General features: G+C 41.6%; 4 protein-coding genes and 1 pseudogene across 5 annotated transcripts; 3 read left to right on the top strand and 2 right to left on the bottom strand.

The window, feature by feature from the left end:
- Positions 1-2,443: 2,443 nt before the first annotated feature.
- On the bottom strand, positions 2,444-2,893 carry LOC115674909 (2S seed storage albumin protein-like). The gene has a single exon (XM_056317219.1). It carries the CDS (start codon positions 2,891-2,893, stop codon positions 2,444-2,446), a length of 450 nt encoding a protein of 149 aa, XP_056173194.1.
- A 907-nt stretch (positions 2,894-3,800) lies between these two features.
- LOC115674901 (polyubiquitin) lies at positions 3,801-6,988 on the bottom strand. The gene is made up of 2 exons (XM_030597422.2): positions 6,823-6,988; positions 3,801-5,551 (listed from the first exon to the last, which is right to left on the bottom strand). Exon 2 carries the CDS (start codon positions 5,549-5,551, stop codon positions 3,950-3,952), a length of 1,602 nt encoding a protein of 533 aa, XP_030453282.2. The 5' UTR covers positions 6,823-6,988; the 3' UTR covers positions 3,801-3,949.
- A 2,807-nt stretch (positions 6,989-9,795) lies between these two features.
- LOC115674907 (uncharacterized) lies at positions 9,796-12,390 on the top strand (annotated as a pseudogene).
- A 697-nt stretch (positions 12,391-13,087) lies between these two features.
- LOC115675168 (protein NDR1-like) lies at positions 13,088-17,403 on the top strand. 2 transcript variants are annotated; one of them, XR_008817767.1, is made up of 6 exons: positions 13,088-13,900; positions 15,103-15,212; positions 15,439-15,596; positions 16,178-16,275; positions 16,588-16,687; positions 17,175-17,403. XR_008817767.1 is itself a non-coding variant. In XM_056317106.1 (3 exons), the coding sequence occupies exons 1-3, from the start codon at positions 13,322-13,324 to the stop codon at positions 15,566-15,568; spliced, it is 819 nt and encodes a 272-aa protein (XP_056173081.1). In that variant the 5' UTR covers positions 13,088-13,321; the 3' UTR covers positions 15,569-15,939. The 2 variants fall into 2 exon arrangements, 1 of the variants encoding a protein (XP_056173081.1); XM_056317106.1 differs by lacking the exons at positions 16,178-16,275; positions 16,588-16,687; positions 17,175-17,403 and having other exon boundaries at positions 15,439-15,939.
- Positions 17,404-19,085: 1,682 nt separating this feature from the next.
- On the top strand, positions 19,086-20,194 carry LOC115674903 (protein NDR1-like). Its single transcript, XM_030597425.2, has one exon. It carries the CDS (start codon positions 19,150-19,152, stop codon positions 19,951-19,953), a length of 804 nt encoding a protein of 267 aa, XP_030453285.1. The 5' UTR covers positions 19,086-19,149; the 3' UTR covers positions 19,954-20,194.
- Positions 20,195-20,575: the final 381 nt, after the last annotated feature.

Here is a 20,575-nt window from a genome sequence, read left to right as displayed (position 1 = left end):
AAATTGCAACCCTCTGTTTCGTTTAGTAATCTTTGCAATTCCTGCAATTTTGCATCATCAGTAGTTTAGACAAACTTGTGTCATCAATGCCGGTAACATTAACTATCGAATCCTATTTAAGTATGCGAAGTGTTAGATCCATAGCTGATTATCTTTGGCATCTTCAATCACAGTGCACGTCTGAATGTGTAAGTTGCTAGTTGTGCTGTCTCCATGGAAAATTTGAGCTCGATAAGCTTTATGAGAAGTAGTCGATACATGATCTTGGATAGATATATTGTTTAGGAAACTCAATAATCTTACTTTCGTGAAGAAATAAATGTAATGTTTAGGAAATTATTTAATTGACAAGCAATAAACTCCCTCTGTGGAAGCTACATTTCTTGGATAAGCAATATCTTCAATATTGAAATGTTCTACGATAAAGCAAGTATTTCCCTATGAATCCACATTTTGTTACATAGCAAAGCGCAGAGTTATTCCTGAATCAAAAGATGAAACTCCAATGTGTTATAAACATGTTCAATGTTGCATTGAGCAACTACTTGAGAAATACGATGTATATACTCTTCCTTCCGTCATGCACATCTCGTTCGGATCTATTCTAGTTTTAGAATATTCCTTAGTAATGGCCTTCATTATCTGAACATTTTCCTGATGACTTTTTGTAACGTATATTGGTACTGCATATTTCTTTGCACAAGAGGGCTTGAGGATCAAGACATGAGTCCACGAGAGTGGTCATCAAACATGAATATGGACAAGTGTCGTGATCTTAAGCCCGCTTGTGTACAGAAAAGTTCACGCCGACGGTGTTCCTTAGATAAATTCTTTTTCATATTCCTAATACTATTTTGAAAGCTGGACCGCATCAAAATTCAACCCGCTATCGAAGCAAGCTTTGTAGGTTTTTCTGCCCATCTTCTTCAATTTTGATATGCTTTGCTAACCTAATTCTATCGTGGACCATCCCCATTCAATTTTCAATGACATCACTTGCTCGAGCAAACAATCCCAACCTTGAATCATATGTAACTCTTCCAGGATACACTTCAGACAAGATCCCATGGAGATGCCCGTTATCAGGGAAAATTGTCAAAAAAGTCCTAAACCTATTGTACGGCGACCAATTCAGTCCTAAACCTTTTAAGTTTGTCAATTCAGTCCTAAACCTTTTTAATTCTTGCCAATTCAGTCCTTCCGGCCAATTTTGGCCGGCCGGCACTAACATGGCGGCCGGCCGTCCGGCCAATGCTGACGTGGCAATTTTTTATTATTTTTTTAATCTTTTTTTTTCTTTTTTTTTTTCTGCTTTCTTCCCTCTGGCCGGTCTGGCGACCTGCGACTGGCCAAAGGGGAGGGCCGGCGAGGTTGACCTCGCTGGCCATAGGCGAGGGCGAGCCTCGCCGGCCCCTGGCTGGGCGAGGTGAGGTCGACCTCGCCTCACCGTCGCGACACAGGCGACGGCGAGGCGAGGCCGACCTCGCCTCTGCTAGGCGAGGCAAGGTCGAGCCTCGCTGTCGCCTGGGTCTCGACGGCGAGGTCGAGCCTCGTTAGATTTGGGAAGAAAGCAGAAAAAAAAGAAAAAAAAAGGAAAAAAAGATTAAAAAAATAATAAAAAAATTGCCACGTCAGCGTTACCGGACGGCCGGCGCCGGCCAGCGGCCACGTCAGCGCCGGCCGGCCAAAATTGGCCGGAAGGACTGAATTGGCAAGAATTAAAAAGGTTTAGGACTGAATTGGCAAACTTAAAAGGTTTAGGACTGAATTGGCCGCCGCACGATAGATTTAGGACTTTTTTGACAATTTCCCCCGTTATCAACCACATGAATAAGAAGCAAAGGATAATCAGTAGTAACTCGTTCTCCTTTTGAATAGTGATGGATGTATTGAATACTTCTCACTAAAATATATTTATTACCAAGTGTGTCAAAATGTTGATTGATAATTTGAACAACTAGCATACGGGCATTTTAATAGTTGACTTGTTCAAATGATCGATCGACACATCATTTAGTAAACATGGTTCGGTAAGAAGTCTTGGTATATCTAGCATTACTCTTTTCTTTATAGACAGATAATCCGACTATTTGAAGTTAGTGATATTGATAAGTGCATGCATAATATCGTACATTATATTAGATACTGTAAATTTCATTACCTAGCTCTTCACATATCATTGAGCTACGGCTTAAGCAATAAGTAACGATAAGTAGAGTTAGAAGTTACGTCAAAAGAAGATGAAATATGTTTATTACATGAGAGATAATGAGAACCTACAAAAGCCTCAGCCGCCGCGCTTGGTCGAAACGCGAATCGAAACTATCACACGATCGTGTGGATTAAACGCTCTCCTAACTGTAAAAGCCGGAGAAATGAGATTGAACTAAATCTCATTATTAACATCTCATGAACCACACAATCTAGCTAGCTAGCTAGGGATTCAGAACCAAATGGCTTTGATCTCACAGTGACGAGGACTCGAAAAACCGCATGCGGAAGGCAAGTCTCGAGCCGATCTCACCACCCTATGCATTCCCTCGCGTCTGAACTCGCTCTGTTCCTCCCTCACGATCTGCCTAATTCCTCGGCACCGGCATTGCTGTTCCACCTGCCTCAGCTGCTGGCAGCATGGCCTAAAGTGCTGCGACTCCATCAATCGCTCCCTCTCGCTGCCGCCCATTCGGCTACTGCCTCGGCCGATGTCCCAAAACAGCTGCTCACATTGCTCAAGGCCTTGTGTCTGGACCTGCTCGTGGCAGCTCCCACTTCCGCTCCTCTCGTCGTCCTCATCGATCTCGACTGTGGTTATCATGGTCCGATGGGCCGAGGCAGCATGGGACATCACCAGGAGGGCTGCAAAGATAGCTGCTAGGGTTGCGAAGTTCGCCATTGTTGGTTGTTGCTTGTGGATTCACTAGTGAGAGAATTGTGATGATGCTTCTGTGTGCTTTGGTGAGCGAGAGAGGTGGCTGGATATGGTATTTATAGGGTTTGGATGTGCATATGGCCAGAGTACGTGGAAGATACAAGGATATTTTCAGATCATTACGGTTCCGTTTTTTCCATTCTTTGGGATCGCGGATTTATCGAAGGAAACGGTGCGTTAGATTAGGTTTATAGTTTGACCTTGAAAGATCAACTTGCCGAAATAAAAATCTCTATTCCGTTGGATTGAGTGATTATGCCCGGTTGAATAGGTACACTTCAACCTAATCTCTCGACTTCTTACTTGTGATGCTTTGCATTTGAACAGTCACAAGCTTGTTAACGAATTTTACGAAACAAATTGTTGACTTACAGGTCACAGCACGGGAACTACGTGGAGGGCGACATTGTCAGGTCATCGGGATGTTGGTCCTTGTCGTTTTTTGGTTGCAGTGGTGTCGTTTTGTATGGATAAAAAAGATGCGTTTGAGCTTACCAACGCAAAAGCAGATGGGGTTGATCGCATATTTCTGTTTCAGCTGTTGGAGAGACTTAATCAAGCTTTGAACAGGTCCAAATTGGATATAATAGTGATGTCGGCACGTATCACGGAACGACATATTGATCCAAAGTCGTAGATCAAAACTTCTTTTGGTATACATTTCTTTTGTCCTTTCTGATTCGGTAGGGGAATCCAAAACAAGGACAATGCTTTCATATTTTGATTTTGTGAGGCGTAGAACATAAGAAGAGAAATCATTAGATTGAAGTTAAGTGAAGGTTAAGATAATTGTCTCGTCCTACATGTTCATTTGCCCCCGGCCGATGAATTTCAAGAATGTCATATGCACCGGGAAAAGTACCAAAGGGAGTAAACAGGTAATCACAAATTTATTCAAAGTATTGACCCATCAGAACACATCGAAACTGAACCATAGCAAACAAACCCATGAGACCTAACTAGAGAAAAAGAGACAAACTTGACTGCATAAACTTAAAGACCCTGTGACGGTATGAAAACTTAGAAGCCACCACGGAGACGAAGGACCAAGTGCAGAGTCGACTCTTTCTGAATGTTGTAGTCAGCCAAAGTCCTCCCGTCTTCGAGTTGCTTCCCAGCAAAGATCAGCCTCTGCTGGTCTGGTGGGATGCCCTCCTTATCCTGGATCTTCGCCTTCACGTTGTCGATGGTGTCTGAACTCTCCACCTCCAAAGTGATGGTCTTTCCGGTCAGGGTCTTGACAAAGATCTGCATCCCACCACGCAGACGGAGGACGAGATGGAGAGTCGACTCCTTTTGAATGTTGTAATCGGCCAGTGTCCGGCCATCCTCGAGTTGCTTCCCTGCAAAAATCAATCGCTGCTGGTCCGGGGGAATGCCTTCCTTGTCCTGTATCTTCGCTTTGACATTATCGATTGTGTCAGAGCTCTCCACTTCCAAAGTGATAGTCTTGCCGGTAAGGGTCTTCACAAATATCTGCATGCCTCCCCTAAGACGCAAAACCAAGTGAAGAGTGGACTCTTTCTGGATGTTATAATCTGCCAGAGTCCTACCATCTTCTAGCTGTTTCCCAGCAAAAATAAGCCTCTGCTGATCCGGGGGAATGCCTTCCTTGTCCTGAATTTTTGCTTTGACATTGTCGATGGTGTCGGAGCTCTCAACTTCCAAAGTGATTGTTTTCCCGGTGAGGGTCTTGACGAAGATTTGCATTCCTCCTCTCAAACGGAGGACCAAGTGAAGGGTGGATTCCTTTTGAATGTTGTAGTCCGCTAGCGTCCGGCCATCCTCGAGTTGCTTGCCAGCAAAGATCAACCGCTGCTGGTCTGGGGGGATCCCTTCTTTGTCCTGGATTTTGGCCTTCACATTGTCAATGGTATCAGAACTCTCAACCTCAAGAGTAATGGTCTTGCCGGTGAGGGTCTTCACAAAGATCTGCATGCCACCTCTCAGACGAAGCACCAAATGGAGTGTGGATTCCTTCTGGATGTTATAATCAGCCAAGGTGCGTCCATCCTCGAGCTGCTTGCCTGCAAAGATGAGCCTCTGCTGGTCTGGGGGGATTCCCTCCTTGTCTTGAATCTTCGCCTTAACATTATCAATAGTGTCAGAGCTTTCAACCTCGAGGGTAATGGTCTTGCCTGTGAGGGTCTTCACAAAGATCTGCATGCCACCTCTCAGACGAAGCACCAAATGTAGTGTGGATTCCTTCTGGATGTTATAATCAGCCAGGGTGCGTCCATCCTCGAGCTGCTTGCCAGCAAAGATGAGCCTCTGCTGGTCTGGGGGGATTCCCTCCTTGTCTTGAATCTTGGCCTTCACATTATCAATCGTGTCAGAGCTTTCAACCTCGAGGGTAATGGTCTTGCCCGTGAGGGTCTTCACAAAGATCTGCATGCCACCCCTAAGGCGAAGAACCAGGTGCAGGGTCGATTCCTTCTGGATGTTGTAATCAGCCAATGTGCGCCCATCCTCGAGCTGCTTGCCAGCAAAGATGAGCCTTTGCTGGTCTGGGGGGATTCCCTCCTTATCTTGGATCTTGGCCTTCACATTGTCGATTGTATCTGAACTCTCAACCTCAAGGGTGATGGTCTTGCCAGTAAGAGTTTTCACGAAGATTTGCATCTGACAGATTCAAGGAAATAATTAGACAATATGTAAAACTAGATTAAATCTATACATATATATATGAAAAACAAGCTGCATGTGTTCTGCCATAATTGCAAGAAACAGCAGGCAATAACAAGCCAGGTTATATTCAGTTTTACAATCTTTGAAGCTTTATTTCCATGCAGAGTTTAACTGCATGCAGGATCTGTGCTAATTGGGATATAAAAAGACCACACTGTTCATTGAAACATATAGAGCACTACATCCCTCCATGATTATACTTCATATGCACGAAATCGTATTCACAGCACCCAAGCAAGACAGATCAAAGTGCCAGACCCCATAGTGCCACTCAACAGATAAATGCACAAACCCTATGTGTTGTGCTATTGCAAGAAACAGCAAGTCCAGACTAAGAGCTAATATCTATACCGCCAATCGATAAATTAACACCACAGACATTATATTAGACAACAATCTCTAGGTACTGTTAGTAAATCACGATCCTACAGATTAATCATCATGGCTTCAACAAATGATTAGACATATGGAAACTAGACAGAAGCAAACGGCTATGAACGATGCAAGCAACGGGCAGAAAAATAAAATCTCAATCCGCAAGACAACTTCATAAATCACATCATCGACAAAGTCATACGAACTGAATTTCCTTCACAAGATCGACACATGCAAAGCCCAGGTCAAACCATTCCCCAGACGCGGCCTTCCTAACAGTGCAGATCTATGAAGAAATTTCAAACACCCAATTTTGGGCAAGGACGGACAAGCATCAGGACGAGAAAGCAGATCGTGCATCACTCGGCATACAGCCGGCGGCATCTTCCCAAGCAAAAAGCCAGACCAAACCTCAATCAATCAGGAAAAAACTCAACACAAATTTTCCCTACACCCAGAAGAACAAACAATTGAAACAGAAGACCAGCTTTGAAGACAGCTAGATTCGACAAGAGAAGACCGACACACGCAAGACCGACGCATCAAGCCTCACAAGAGCACCGATCAATTCGAAGAAGAGGCTCAAGAACCTAATCCCAAATCAGAAAGCAGAACAAATTTACACAACGAGGTCCGTAATTTAACCCAAATCTCTCGAAGAGAAAACGTAATCTCATCGCCGTGAATCCATCAAAGGAAAACCCAGATCGAAGAGCTCAAAACCAATAAGGAAAAAGCTTCGGATACCTCTACCGATCTTGAGGAAGAAACGATCGAATTGAAACAGCAAAAAGCGATCGAGATCAAAAAGAGAATCGAGGAGGAAGTACCTTGAACGAAGCGATCTGAAAGAGACACCGCGAGATCGATCGATCGATCGGTCGAAGAGGGGATTTGACGAGAGCTGCCGAACAAGAGATCGTGTGTGAAGGCAATCGATGGGGGATTGGGTCCTATTTATAGGGCCTTGATGCCGCGCGCCTTGTCGGTGATGAGACCGAGGCGCGTCGGTGTTTCCGAGACGGCTCGTGCTGCTGGGTTAAGAAAACTCGTGCTTTTATTTATTTTTTTCTTTTTTCTAAATTAGGATTTTCAAGACGAATTATTATTATTATTATTACTTTTTTTTTTCCTCGACGAGCAAGCGAAGGCGATCGGCTCGGTCTTATTTGGAGTATAAAATGTCAAATTGAAACTAATCTTGGCACGTCTTAAACGTTTGAATAATGTAGGGACCTTCGTTGACTGATGTCGTGCCTTATACGCAACTTTTATTCCATCTCTAATTATTGATGACGTCTTTTGACCGGCTTAAGTCTTATCGCTAATCTTTATTTTCGTCTTAGATGATCGAATGAAATATTGGCCTATTTAGCCTATTTTATATCGGTGAAAATACCAAAAAAAATTATAAATCTATTTCTTGGTGTCAAGTCAATCATAATTCTTTTTTACATTTTTTCAATTAAGTCCATATGGCTAATGTTGATTGAAAATCGTACGTTAACAATTTTTTTAAAATGAATTTTTAATTATTTTTGTTTTTTATTTTCTTTTCATTTTGGATGGCCCTGGCCCAGGGTGAGGCCCCCGGCGATGTAGCCCTTGACGAGATTCTGGCCTAGGTAGGGGTCACGACCTTTGCTATCGGGTGGCGAGGGCTTGCTGGCCCTTGCCCAGTAATCGATGCCAGAAAAAATAAAAGGTAAAAAAAGGAACGAAAGAAGAAAAAACATAAAGAAAGAAAAAGAAAAGAACAAAAAATTAGATACTAAATAAACTCGTACTCTTAGTTTTTTTCTTTTTTCTAAATTAGGATTGTTAAGACGAATTATTGTTGTTATTTTCTTTTTTCGAGAAACAAGAGAAGGCAAGCCGCTTGGTTTTATTTGAAGTATAAAATGTCAATTTGAAACAATGGTTGGCACATCTTTTTTTTTTGTTTTTGGTCAGAAAAGTTTGGCACATCTTAAACGTTTGAATAATGTGGGGAGCTTTGTTGAATGATGTCGTGTCTTATCTGCAACTTTTATTTCATCTCTAATTGCTGATGATGTCTTTTGACCAACTTAAATCTTATGACTAATCCTTATCTTCATCTTAGATGGTCGGATAAACTACTTAGCCTCTTATTTTTTATAAGGAAGTAAAATATTTTATATTGAAGAAAGTACCAAAAAAGTCATAAATTTATTACATTTGTGCCAATTCAATCGTAAACCTTTTTATTTTATTTTATATATTTTTTCAATTAAGTCAATCTGACTAATTTTGGTTGAAAATTGTTAATGTGAACAATTTTTACAATTTTTTTAGTGAATTTTTCTTTTTCATTCCTTTTATTTTGGCCACGCAAGGCCGTGATGCCCTAGGCGAGCATGCAAAGTTCCTCGTCAGATTTGAGCCATCACAGCCTTGCCAATTTTAGGCGAGGCCACTGGCGATGTGGACCTTGGCTAGATCTGGCTAGGGCCACGACCCTCGCTAATCGCTGGCAAGGGCTTGCTGGCCGTTGCCCAATGACCTGTGCCAGCCAAAATGAAAGAAAAAAAATAAGATAGATAGAAACAAAAAAAATAAAATAATAAAGAAAGAAAAAGAAAAGAACAAAAAAATAATTTTATTTGTATTAAAGATGTTTGCATCAACGTCGATCGTGCCACGTAAGATGCTTGGCATCCACGTAAGTAATTTGGGGTCAAATTTGATTGAATATATTCGATTAATAAAATGTGAAAATATTTATGATTAAATTGGTCAAATTCAAAGTTTTATGACTAAATTGATATAAATACGTTAGCTTTAGCCTTTTTCCATACTTTTCTCATTTTATATTCATGATCAAGCAGATATAGATAAAATGCAAGTAACAATGAAATAAAGCCGACCACCTTCACCATTACGCGAGATAGGACTCACATGAGACCGACATACTCCAACAACGAATACGATTTGAGCTCACACGAGTCAAGTGTCATAGGGCGATTTTTTGTGGCGCAAGGCTTAAGGGATGGCCCCAGGCGGGTTACCTTCGTTGTTAAGGCTCGAACCCGACACGACGCTTCACGGGGTGCGATCCAATATGGAGGCTGTACGATATGGGATCCTCGGAATGGTCCGAAAAGGATTGAGAGTTTGAAGAGGGCTGTGGGCGATTACTGGGCCTTTTGGCCCCAGAATCTCCTAAGGGACACGGTTGAGCCCAACCGAAGCATGGCTCCTCCGGACGAAGGGAAATCAAGATCCATCCATACAAGTTACTCTCGATCAAGCACGTGCCGATGATCTCTTTCGGTTTGGATTCGCGGGTCATGAACTGCGTGGTCTTTTTGTCGTAGAGAGCTGCGTGGTCTTGTTGTCCTAGAAATCAGTTTCGAAGATGAATATGCTGATTGTTTGGACATCTGCTATTGGAATTCGAACGTTTGAGGTTTCTTTCTTTTCCCTGAGGCCTCATTCATGCATCGGGTTTCTGGGATTTCTCAGTTTCAGCTTTTTCAGCATGAGTTCTGTTGTTCAGCTCGACATCATTCACAATTTTAGATAGCGTAATTGGGTGACCCTGCAAAATTGCAACCCTCTTTTCTCATTGAGTAATCTTTGCGAATTCCCGCAGTTTTGCATCATCAGTAGTTTTGGCAGACCTCGTCATCGATGCCGTGAACATTACTGTCAAATCCTGTTAAAAGCATGCAGCTGATTATCTTTGGAATCTTCAATCACAGTGGTATGTTTGAAGCCGCGAAAATCATGAACCAAGAAAATGCCAGAAACGATATTTTATGTCTTTGGAACATGCCGGTTGCCAGTTGTGCCATCTCGGTCGATAAGATTTATGAGAAGTAGTCCATACATAATCTGCCATTAGTAGCAGATTTTGACTAGCATTCTTCGTGAATACTTTGAGCTGACTCGTTATCTTCCGGTTTTTCTAATGGAGTTTTTCTCCTTCAGTTTGGCAGAGGGTACAAATAAATCTGGTTTAAGCCACTCATCATCCAACCACAGCTAGTTTTGCTGGTTAATAGATCTCTGACGCACTTCATCACTCAATGCCCACCGTCGGTCCTCGATCTGGTGATGCAATCTTTGCAAATGTTGAGCGAGTGGTAAGACAAAACTTTCGAGTATGATATACCCAAAACAGTAAGCTGCTAAGATGCCAATAAACCACCAAAAAAAAAAAAAGAGAGAGGAGAAAATCTAACGTTCATTGAGGGAAGTGGATCATCTTCTGCTCTATTAGTCGCTGGTGACTGGTCATGTACGTGGAACTTACACGTGAAAGTACATGATCTATCTTTAGGCTTTAGTTCCGTTTAACTATTTCTGCAACTTCTCAGATGATAAAACCTTAAAATTAGTTATAGATATTGGTTCTTCTTTTAATTGTGTAACTCAGATTGGAATTGTTTTCAGATACTGGCCTTTGCTAGAATACTTGTGTTGGCTCCAATGTTACTTGTGCACTATTTAGCATAAATTTTAATTCGTACCCTTGTTTCTTGCTTTCTTGGAAGGCTAAGTGATTGAGCTTAATCTTAGAACTGAGTCTTGGTGACGATCTCTGGGATGAGTGACTCTTTCCTTTCCTTCAATGTTCCTGTATGCGAAAGAGAATGGACAAGATTGAGCATGGTAATTAGATAGATGTTCTTGCTGCAGAATGTAGAGCTGTTTACTTTAACCTATGGAGCAATTGTGTGTCAATTGCTTACAGATCTGGAGGAGGTTGAGGAAGTCAACAAACAACTCGATCAAATGTACGTTTCTTTTTGTTACCATAGTTTCATCAAACCAGTGTTTGTATTTCTTGTGCATTGATGAAAAAAAAATTATCTTAGCAATGTTCTTTGTCCTTTTACCCGTCTTGGATTTGTTCTCAAGCGCTCAACGTCTTAGAATTACATTATAATGTTGTAGCATGTGTCAAATACTCTTTGCCACGATTATTCATTTTAGCAGTGGTAATGAATTTTAGTTTGTGAAATTAGAACTCCTGTGAACTCTGCTAAATTGCTAAAATTTGTCAGTTCTTCACTAATTATGTTATTTATACTTTTTACCCGTCTCTCAGGGGTTATAATATAGGCACCAGATTGATTGATGTATTTCTAGCAAAAGCTAATTTCTCCGATGTGTTGACTTCAAGGAGACAGCTGAAATGACTGCTAAGGTTCCAATGCTTACTATGTTTCATTCATATGATTATAATTGTAGACTACATGCTTACACTAGATGAGTTCTGGACATGCAAAAGTATCAGTTCAGCCCGGTTTCTATGTACTATGCTGCGTAGTCGATTGTCAATATTGGCCAGTAGTGGGACAGTTTGATTCTCCAACATGACTGAAATTCCTTGCTTTCATATATACAAGTACTGTTAACCATAAAAAGTACAAGTTGAGGTTTATGTTTCACCGAATCAGTTCTGTACAGGTGGGTTTCAAGATGTTCTTAGGAGTCGCTGCATCTGTGACCAATTGAGATGTCGAGGGAACCTGTTGCAGTATAGTTTTGGAGGACAATCCCTTGGTAGACTTTGTGGAGCTTCCTGATACATGCCAGGTCTTATATTACTGCAACGTCTTAAGTGGAGTCATCAGAGGGGCCCTAGAGATGGTAAGCACGATCGTCGTTGTAGCGGTACTTTGCTGTCATAAATGCACTCGCAGTTAGACACTTTGTGGTTGCATTGCACTGAGGGCGATGTATGGATTGTGGAAACTCTTAAATCCTAATCCATTAGGAGACTTCCACTGGTTGCTTTGACTTCCTAAGAGTTCAGTTGGGACAAACTGTGCTTGATTTAGTTTCAGCAGAGAAATGTTATAAATAGTTGATTCGGTTTAGGCCATCAATTACTCATCTGAACATTGGTGTAGCTGGAGTGGGTCCGATGCACCTGGAGTGGGTCCGATGCACCTATGAACTTTTTGAAGAAGATGACATGATTCCTGATCTGTAGGAGAGAATGTTACTTGGCGTTACTCTTCACCTTAACGTTTAATTTTGCTCGTATTGCTTTCGTATCTAGGTGTCAATGAAGACTGAAGTCACATGGGTCCGCAACGTGCTCCAAGGGGACGATTCATATGAGTGGCAGGTGAAACTTCTGAAGCAAGTCCCGGAAGAGTACCCGTACAAAGACGATGGGTAAGCTCATATGTTTGAAGTTCATCATGACCTTTTTGCCGCCTTGTATCCAGGAGGCGAGTGTCGATGCCGACGGCTTTTAGATATCAGTCGTTATGTTTAGTTGCTCTTTGCCAAACCGAACCCGCCATGACTGCAAATTGACTCTGGATTCAATTCTTCTTCTGCTTCTTTTCTTTTGTAGACTTAATTTTGAAACAAATAAGATGGTAAAGAAATGGATAATGTACTGTACAGGCAAATTGGCAACTAACTTTCTGTAGTCATTGATAACGAAGTGATAGATTTCAATTGTTGCAACGCAGAAGTGATAGGTAAACAGGGATTCGTCGGTCCGCACATAGGCTTTCGGGCATATATGCTCACGGGCACAACAATAGAGAAAAGAAAATTGTTCTATCAAAAACAAAAAAGCTATAGAGAAATATTTCTTTTGTGTATTCCGCAAAATACGACGACAAACCATCCGGTAAATAGAAAATATACACCCTGCTAGCCTCAGGCGACACTGAAAAATCCAAAGGAAATCGGAAAAACAAATAGAAGCCTAAAAGAACAGCGAGAAAATGACAAAAATTAAAAAGTGCCTCGTGACGTGCCTAGATAATGAATTTCGAGGTCCGAAATGACTGTAAATGAGTATCTCGGGTTGGCCTCGATTGGCTACAACATTGCCCGAAACAAGCTTTCCGATAAAAATAAAAAATTAGTATTACGAGTCTCGTAACTTTTCTTAATTGAAAGTTATGGTCGCTTTCTTACGCGCTGCATACGTTGCTGTCCTAGGCCACCTGTTAGTTTTGTTATCGTCGGCAACCGTGTCCGCGTCATATCGACGGGGAGACCGAGCATCTTTTCTTATCTTTTTCATGTCTCCTTTATTCAAGTTTGGTACACTTTTTTTTTTGGTCAAGTTTGGTACACTTAACAACGTAGTGTGCGACCAATCGCAGGCCACGCACTATGGTCAACCCCAAGTAAAACGGGGCATACCTGACTGCGTACGTCTGCTGCACGTTGGCAAAGCACTTTCACTTTGCTCATTCTTGCTTTCCATTGCGGGCACTTTCACTTTGCTCATTCTTGTACCATCACCGGTTCTTGAACACCACACAAGATCAAAGAACAACTTGCAGCTCTTCTTTTTCTTGGCCTTCTTCGCCACCGGCGACCATGTCGGAGCCCGGCGGGTGTTGCCGGCGCTGCTGTGGGTTCATCTTCACTTGCGGCCTCTCGGCTCTCTTCCTGTGGCTCGCGCTGCGCGTGTCCAAGCCCAGTTGCTCTATCCACCAATTCTACCTCCCGGCACTCAACGGATCTTCCAACACTCCCGCGAAGACCACCATTTTCTTGGACGTGAAGCTGAGCAACGTCAACAAGGAGAAGGGCATCCACTACGACCCCGTGAACCTCACCGTTTATTGCTTCAGCGGTACGAATCGGACCAAGTGGGTCAAGACCATTCCTGGATTTTACCAGGGGCATGGGAAGAAGGCCACGAAGAATGCAAGTGTGGAGACTTTGGGGGTGAATTGGACTGATTTTGTGGTGGCCAAGGACGAGTCTTTGGTCTTTAGGGTGGATTTGGCCACTGCTGTGAGGTTCAAGATCATGCTTTGGAACACCAAGAGGCATAAGTTAATGGTGGGAGCTAATGTGACTCTCAATGCTGAGGGTGCTAAGAACACCACTAAGGATATCAAGCTAAAGTCTGGGGTGTGTAAGAATTTGAGATGTTGTTGCTTTTGGCAGGTGGGGATTTCTGTTGTTGCCTTAGCTTTGATTTTGCTAGACTAAGGACTGAGTTGGACTCTTCCTTGTGGGGGGAGGGTTTCGGATTAGATTGATTTTTCTGGTATTTCTTGGTAGTGGGCAGTGCTGGTTAGTGTTTGCATGAGAAACGATTCATCTAATGGAAGTGGAAAAACCATTGGTTTCAGGTGATTTCGTAGGATAAACATTTGAATGAATTCTGGTGTTTGGTTCTTCTGCATGTACTGCTTGCTTATCCTTCATTACAGTGATTCTTGGTCTTTGCAAAACAGAGTGTATTTTGTTTACCTACTTACAATTCTCGCCTGAAAGACTGCACTGGGAGGAGAATCTGGTCATGTTAACTGCATTTCAGTGGTATATTTTAAAGGCTTCTTAATATTCTTTTTCCTGAATATTAAGTAAATTCTACCAGTCACCATCGTGGCCCTTCCTTTCTTTCTTTTTTGTTTCCCTAAATTAGGATTTTTAAGATAAATTGTTATTTTTTTCTCGACAAACAAGTATGAGAGAGAAGACCCTTTTTATTTCTATATAAACGAATGAAGGGAAGACGAGCAGCTTGGTTTTATTTGAAAATATAAAATGTCAATTTGAAACGAATCTCGGCACCAGCTAAACAAAGTTTGGCATATCTTTAACATTTAAATAATGTGGACCTTTGTTAAATGATGTCATGTCTTATCCGCAACTTTTATTTCATCTCCAATTTGCTGATGATGTCTTTTGATTTGACCAACTTACACCTTATCGCCAATCCTAATCTTCATCCAATTGAGGTAAGTTGAATTTTTAGTTATTTCAGTTTCGTCGAGAACTGCGCGTTTCTTGTTGTCCTAGATGTCAGTATTGATGATGAATTTGCTGATTGTTTCGACATCTGAAACCTGATTCCTGTAGCTTTTTCTGACTGTCATTGGAATTCGAAACGGTCGAGGTTTTTTCTCTTTCTTTTTCCCTGAGACCTCATTCATGCGTCAGGGTTCCTGGGATTTCTTGATGTTAACTTCAGCATGGAATTTCCGTTTCATTACCTTACTGGGATTTCTCAGTTTCAGTTTTTTCAGCATGAGTTCAGTTGTTCTGCTCGACATCATTCATTATTTGAGATGGGGTAATTGGTGACTCTGTGAAATTGCTACCCTCTTTTTTCATTCAGTAATCTTTGTGAATTCCCTCAGTTTGGCATCATCAGTAGTTTCGACGGACCTCATCATCAATGCCGTGAACATTACTGTTGGATCCTATTCAAGCATGCAGCTGATTATCTTTGGAATCTTCAATCACAGTGGTATGTTTGAAGCCGCGAAAATCATTAACCAAGAAATGCCAGAAACGATATTTCATGTCTTTGGAACATGGCAGTTGCTAGTTGTGATGTCTCCATCGATAAGCTTTATGAGAAGTAGTCCATACATAATCTGCCGTTGGTAGCAAATCTTAACTAGCATTCTTTCGTGAATACTATGAGTGGCACGTTATCTTCCAGTTTTTCTCATGGAGTTTTTCTCCTTCAGCTTGGCAGAGGATACAAACAAGTGGCTCGTCATTAAACCAGAGCTAGTTTTGCCAGTTAATAGATCCCTGACGCTTGCAGTTGACCTCTCATCATCACTCAATGCCCACCGTCGGTCCACGATCTGGTGATGCAATCTTTGCAAATGTTGAGCGAGTGGTAAGACAACTTTTTGAGGATGACATACCCAAACCAGTAAGCTGCTATAAGATGCCAATAAACCACAAAAAAAAAAAGAAGAGAGAGAGGAGAAAATCTAACGTTAATTGAGGGAAGTGGATCATCTGCTGCTCTATTAGTCGCTGGTGACTGGTCATCTATGTGGAACTTACACCCGAAAGTACATAATCTACCTTTAGCTCCGTTTAACTATTTCTGCAACTTCTCAGATGATGAGGTCCTAAAATTAGTTATGGATATTGGTTCTTCTTTTAATTGTGTAACTCAGATTGGAATTGATTTCAGATATTGGCCTTTACTAGAATACTTGTGTTGGCTCAAATGTTACTTGCGCACTATTTAGCGTAAGTTTTAATTCGTGCCTTTGTCTCTTGCTTTCTTGGGAGGCTAAGTGAATGGGCTTTATCTTAGATTTGAGTTTTGGTGACAATCTCTGGGACGAGTGACTCTTTCCTTTCCTTCAGTGTATCTGTATGCGAAAGAGAATGGACAAGATTGAGCATAAACTCTCGTGCTGCTCATTTTGTTTGTTGGTAATTAGATAGATGTTCTTGCTGCAGAATGCAGAGCTGTTTACTTTAACCTTCGGAGCAATTGTGCATCAATTGCTTACAGATCTGGAGGAGGCTGAGGAAGTCAACAACCAACTCGATCAAATGTACGTTTCTTTTTGTTACCATAGTTTCATCAAACCAGTGTTTGCATTTCTTGTGTATTGATGAAAATAAAATTATCTTAGCAATGTTTTTGTCCTTTTACCAGTGGTATTTGTTCTCAAGTGCTCAACGTCATAGAATTAGATTATAATGTTGTAGCTTGTGTCAAATACTCTTTGCCAGGATTATTCATTTTAGCAGTGGTAATGAATTCTAGTTTGTGCAAATTAGGACTCCTCTGAACCCTGCTAAATTGCTAAAATCTGTCAGTTCTTCACTAATTATGTTCTTTATACTTTTTACCCATCTTGCAGGGGTCATAATATGGGCACCGGATTGATTGATGAATTTATAGCAAAAGCTAATATCTCCAGACGTGTTGACTTCAAGGAGACAGCTGAAATGATTGCTAAGGTTCCTCTGCTTGCTATGTTTCATTCACATGATAATAATTGTAGACTTCATGCTTACACTAGATGAATTCTAGACATGCAAAGAGTATCAGTTCGACCTGGTTTCTATATACTATGCTGCAGTGGTAGATTATCAATATTGGCCAGTAGTGGGACAGTTTGATTCTCCAACATGACTGATTTTCCTTGCTTTCATATATACAAGAACTGTTAACCATGGAAAAGTACAAGTTGAGGTTTATGTTTCACTGAATCAGTTCTGTACAGGTAAGTTTCAAGATGTTCTTAGGAGTCGCTGCATCTGTGACCAATTGGGATGTCGAGGGAACCTGTTGCAGTATAGTACTTTTAGAGGACAATCCCCTGGTAGACTTTGTGGACCTTCCTGATACATTTGCGTGGTCGAGTGGGTCTCATGCACCTATGAACTTTGTTAAATTACGTCTCGAGTTTGAGCTCACGTATAAAACTCGATTTGATTTGGATAGGCTCCTTTGTCGAAGAAATTGTGGCTGTGTGTATTAGTCTTGAGAAGACCTCCTGTGGGCGCCATCATGGCCAGTGGGTCCTTCGTGGGAGGAGAACGGGCATTTTGTGCCGCACGAAGGACATTCTGAATGTGGAGCTCTTGATGAAGACGCGCCTTCAACATCCGGCAAAGATATGCCGTGAGCTATACGTCCATTTGAGTTGTTTATTTATAAACACTTGGGGTTTGGGTGTAATTTAGGTACGGATAACACTCGAGTAAACTTAGATTTTCCGATTATAGTGGATTATATGGTGCTAGCTTTCTGTGTGGATATAGGTTCCGATACGTCGGACCGAATCACGTAAATATGGCGTGCCCTTTATCGTTCTTCGTTAATTCTCTGGCTATATTCGCGTTGACATAAATTGCAAGATCTCGAGTTTAGCTTCCGCGTTGATTAGTATCACGACAAACTTTTTGAAGAAGATGACACGATTCCTGATGAGTAGTAGAGAATGTTACTTGATGTTACTCTTCGCCTTAACGTCTAATGCTGCTCGTATTACTTCCGTATCTAGGTGTCGATGAAGACTGAAGTCGCACGGGGTCCGCGACGTGCTTAGAGGGGGACGATTCATATGAGCTGCGGGGTGAAACTTCTGAAGCAATTCCCGGAAGAGTACCAGTACAAAGATGATGAATAAGCTCGTCCGTTTGCAGTTCATCATGACCTTTATGCCGCCTTGTATCCAGGAAGCGAGTGTACCAAAAGCTTTTAGATTTTAGTGGTTTATATTCAGTTTGTCTTTGCCAAACCGAACCCGACATGACTGCAAATTGACTCTGGATTCAATTCTTCTTCTTCTTCTTCTCTTTTGTTGACCTAATTTTGGAACGGATAAGATGGTAAAGAAATGGATAATGTAGTGTACAGACAAATTGGCAACAACTTTCTTTAGTCATTGATAACGGAGTGATAGATTTCAATTATTGGGACGCAGAAGCGATAGGTAAGCATGGATTTGTCGGGCACATACGCTCTCAGGCGCAACAATAGAGAAGAGAATTTTAGCCAAAAAAAAAAAACAATAGAAAAGAGAAAATTGTTTTGGCTAAAAATAGAAACAATAGAATTTTTTTTTGATGAAAAACTATCTGATACATAGAAAATAAGAAAAATAACACAAATGGTTTTTGAACTTTGATTAATATGTGGTATATAAATTTTTAATTTGTTCAATGTGATTCCTCAATTTAGTCAAATGTGCAATGTGATCCATGAACTTTAATTTGTTCAATGTGGTTCTTGAGCTTTTGGTACATGTTCAATATATTCCCTGAATTATATGAAAATATTCAATCTTATCCTTGAACTTGAATTAAGGGAAATATATCATTGGATATTTTTATATTAGCCTATGGACTAGATTGAACATCTATCAAAAGTTCATGGACCATATAAAATAAATTAAAAGCTCACGGATCACATTATACATTTTATCAAAGTCGAGGAATCATTTGTGTAATTATCCATAGAGAATATATACCCTGCTAACCCTAGGTGAGACCGGAGAATTCGAAGATAACGCTAAGCAACAGGGACTTTGTAAAAATATTTAAAAGCCTAAAAAATACGACAAGAATCAAGGAGTGCTTTAAGACACGCCTAAATAAATGAATTTTGAGGTCCGAAATGACCGTAGATCACAACACAGCTCGGAACAAACAATTCTGAATTGGTATTATGCGTCCCGTAACTTACCTTCTTCCAAAGTTATGATCGCTTTCCGGACCCACCTGATTAGTGATTACATTAGTTATCATCCACAACCGTGTCCGCATCATATTGAATTATTGATAGGTGGACCGACCGTTCTTTAGTTCATCTTAATATCTCCTTATTCGATCTGGTACAGTTAAACAACGTGTTTTCCGACCAACCGCAAGCCACGCGTTTATGGTCAACTCCAAGTAAACGGGCACAGCTGACTATGTACGTCTGCTGCACGTTCGAAGCACTTCCACTTTGCTCGTTCCTGGATTCCCTGTTGCGGACAACGATCACCAGTTCTTTGATCGCTGGCAACGCCACAACCCAGATCAAAGAAAGCAACCTTGCGGCTCTTCTTCTTCTTCTTCTTCTTGGCCTCCTTCGCCGACGGCGAGCTCCTCCGGGGACCATGGCGGAGTCCGTTTGCCAGTGCTGCTGTGGCTTCATCTTCACTTGCGGCCTCTCGGCTCTCTTCCTGTGGCTCACGCTGCGCGTGTCCAAGCCCACTTGCTCCATCCAGCAGTTCTACCTCCCGGCGCTCAACGGGTCTGCGGGCACCCCCACGAACACCACCATCTTCTTGAAAGTGAAGCTGGACAACGGCAACAAAGAGAAGGGCATTTACTACGACCCCGTGAACCTCACCGTTTATTACTACAGTGATGCGAATCACACCAAGTGGCTCAAGAACATCTCTCGATTTTACCAGGGGCATGGGAAGAAGGCCACGAAGAATGCGAGCGTGGAGACTTTTGGGGTGAATTGGACTGATGTTCTGGTCAAGAACGAGTCATTGGTCTTTAGGGTGGATTTGGCCACTGCAGTGAGGTTCAAGATCATGCTTTGGAAGACCAAGAGGCATAAGTTAATGGTGGGAGCTAACGTGACTCTCATTGCTCAGGGTGCTAAGGACCCCAAGAAGGGTATCAAGCTGAAGTCTGGGGCGTGTAAGAATTTGGGGGGTTTTGGCTTTTCGCAGGTGGGGATTTTTGTTGTCGCTTTAGCTTTGATTTTGCTTGACTAAGGGCTGGGTTGGACTCTTCCTTGTGTGGGGAGGGTTGAGAATGAGATTGATTTTCTGGTAATTCTTGATAGTGGGCAGTGCTGGTTAGTGTTTGCATTAGAAATGATTTAATTAGTGGAAGAGAAAAAATCATTGCTTTTGGATGATTTCGTTGAATTAACACTTAAATGAATTCTGGTGTTTTGTTCTTATGGTATGTAGTGCTTATATTTCATTACAGTGAGTTCTTCGGGCTGGTTCAGATTCTTGGTCTTTGCAAACAGAGTGAATTTTATTTACCTTGTTACAATTCTCGCATAATTGACTGCATTGGGAGGAGAATCTGGTCATGTTAACTTTTGTGCATCTTTGGTGTGTGTGTCCTTTCATTTATAGGACAGATAAATGCCAATCTTGCATGATGCATGGTTCATTTTTGTCCAAAGAAGTTCTGGCAATAGCATTCTAGTCAAGAGATTCTTGCTGCACAAGAAGTTACTACGAAATTGGACAGCTCGATTCGAGACTCTCTACAGAATCAGATTAGCAGTCATGGAGCTGAAGCTGAATATTCATTGGGAACAGTCTATAATCTGTGAAAAAACTGGTCCGATGCTCTGTTCTTAATACTATAATTGCATTG

Source organism: Syzygium oleosum, unplaced genomic scaffold (assembly GCF_021117445.2).
Source record: "Syzygium oleosum isolate NSW1041296 unplaced genomic scaffold, Sole_v2.1 Sole_v2.13, whole genome shotgun sequence".
Taxonomy (NCBI): domain Eukaryota; kingdom Viridiplantae; phylum Streptophyta; class Magnoliopsida; order Myrtales; family Myrtaceae; genus Syzygium; species Syzygium oleosum.
This window is presented reverse-complemented; position numbering and strand designations above follow the sequence as displayed.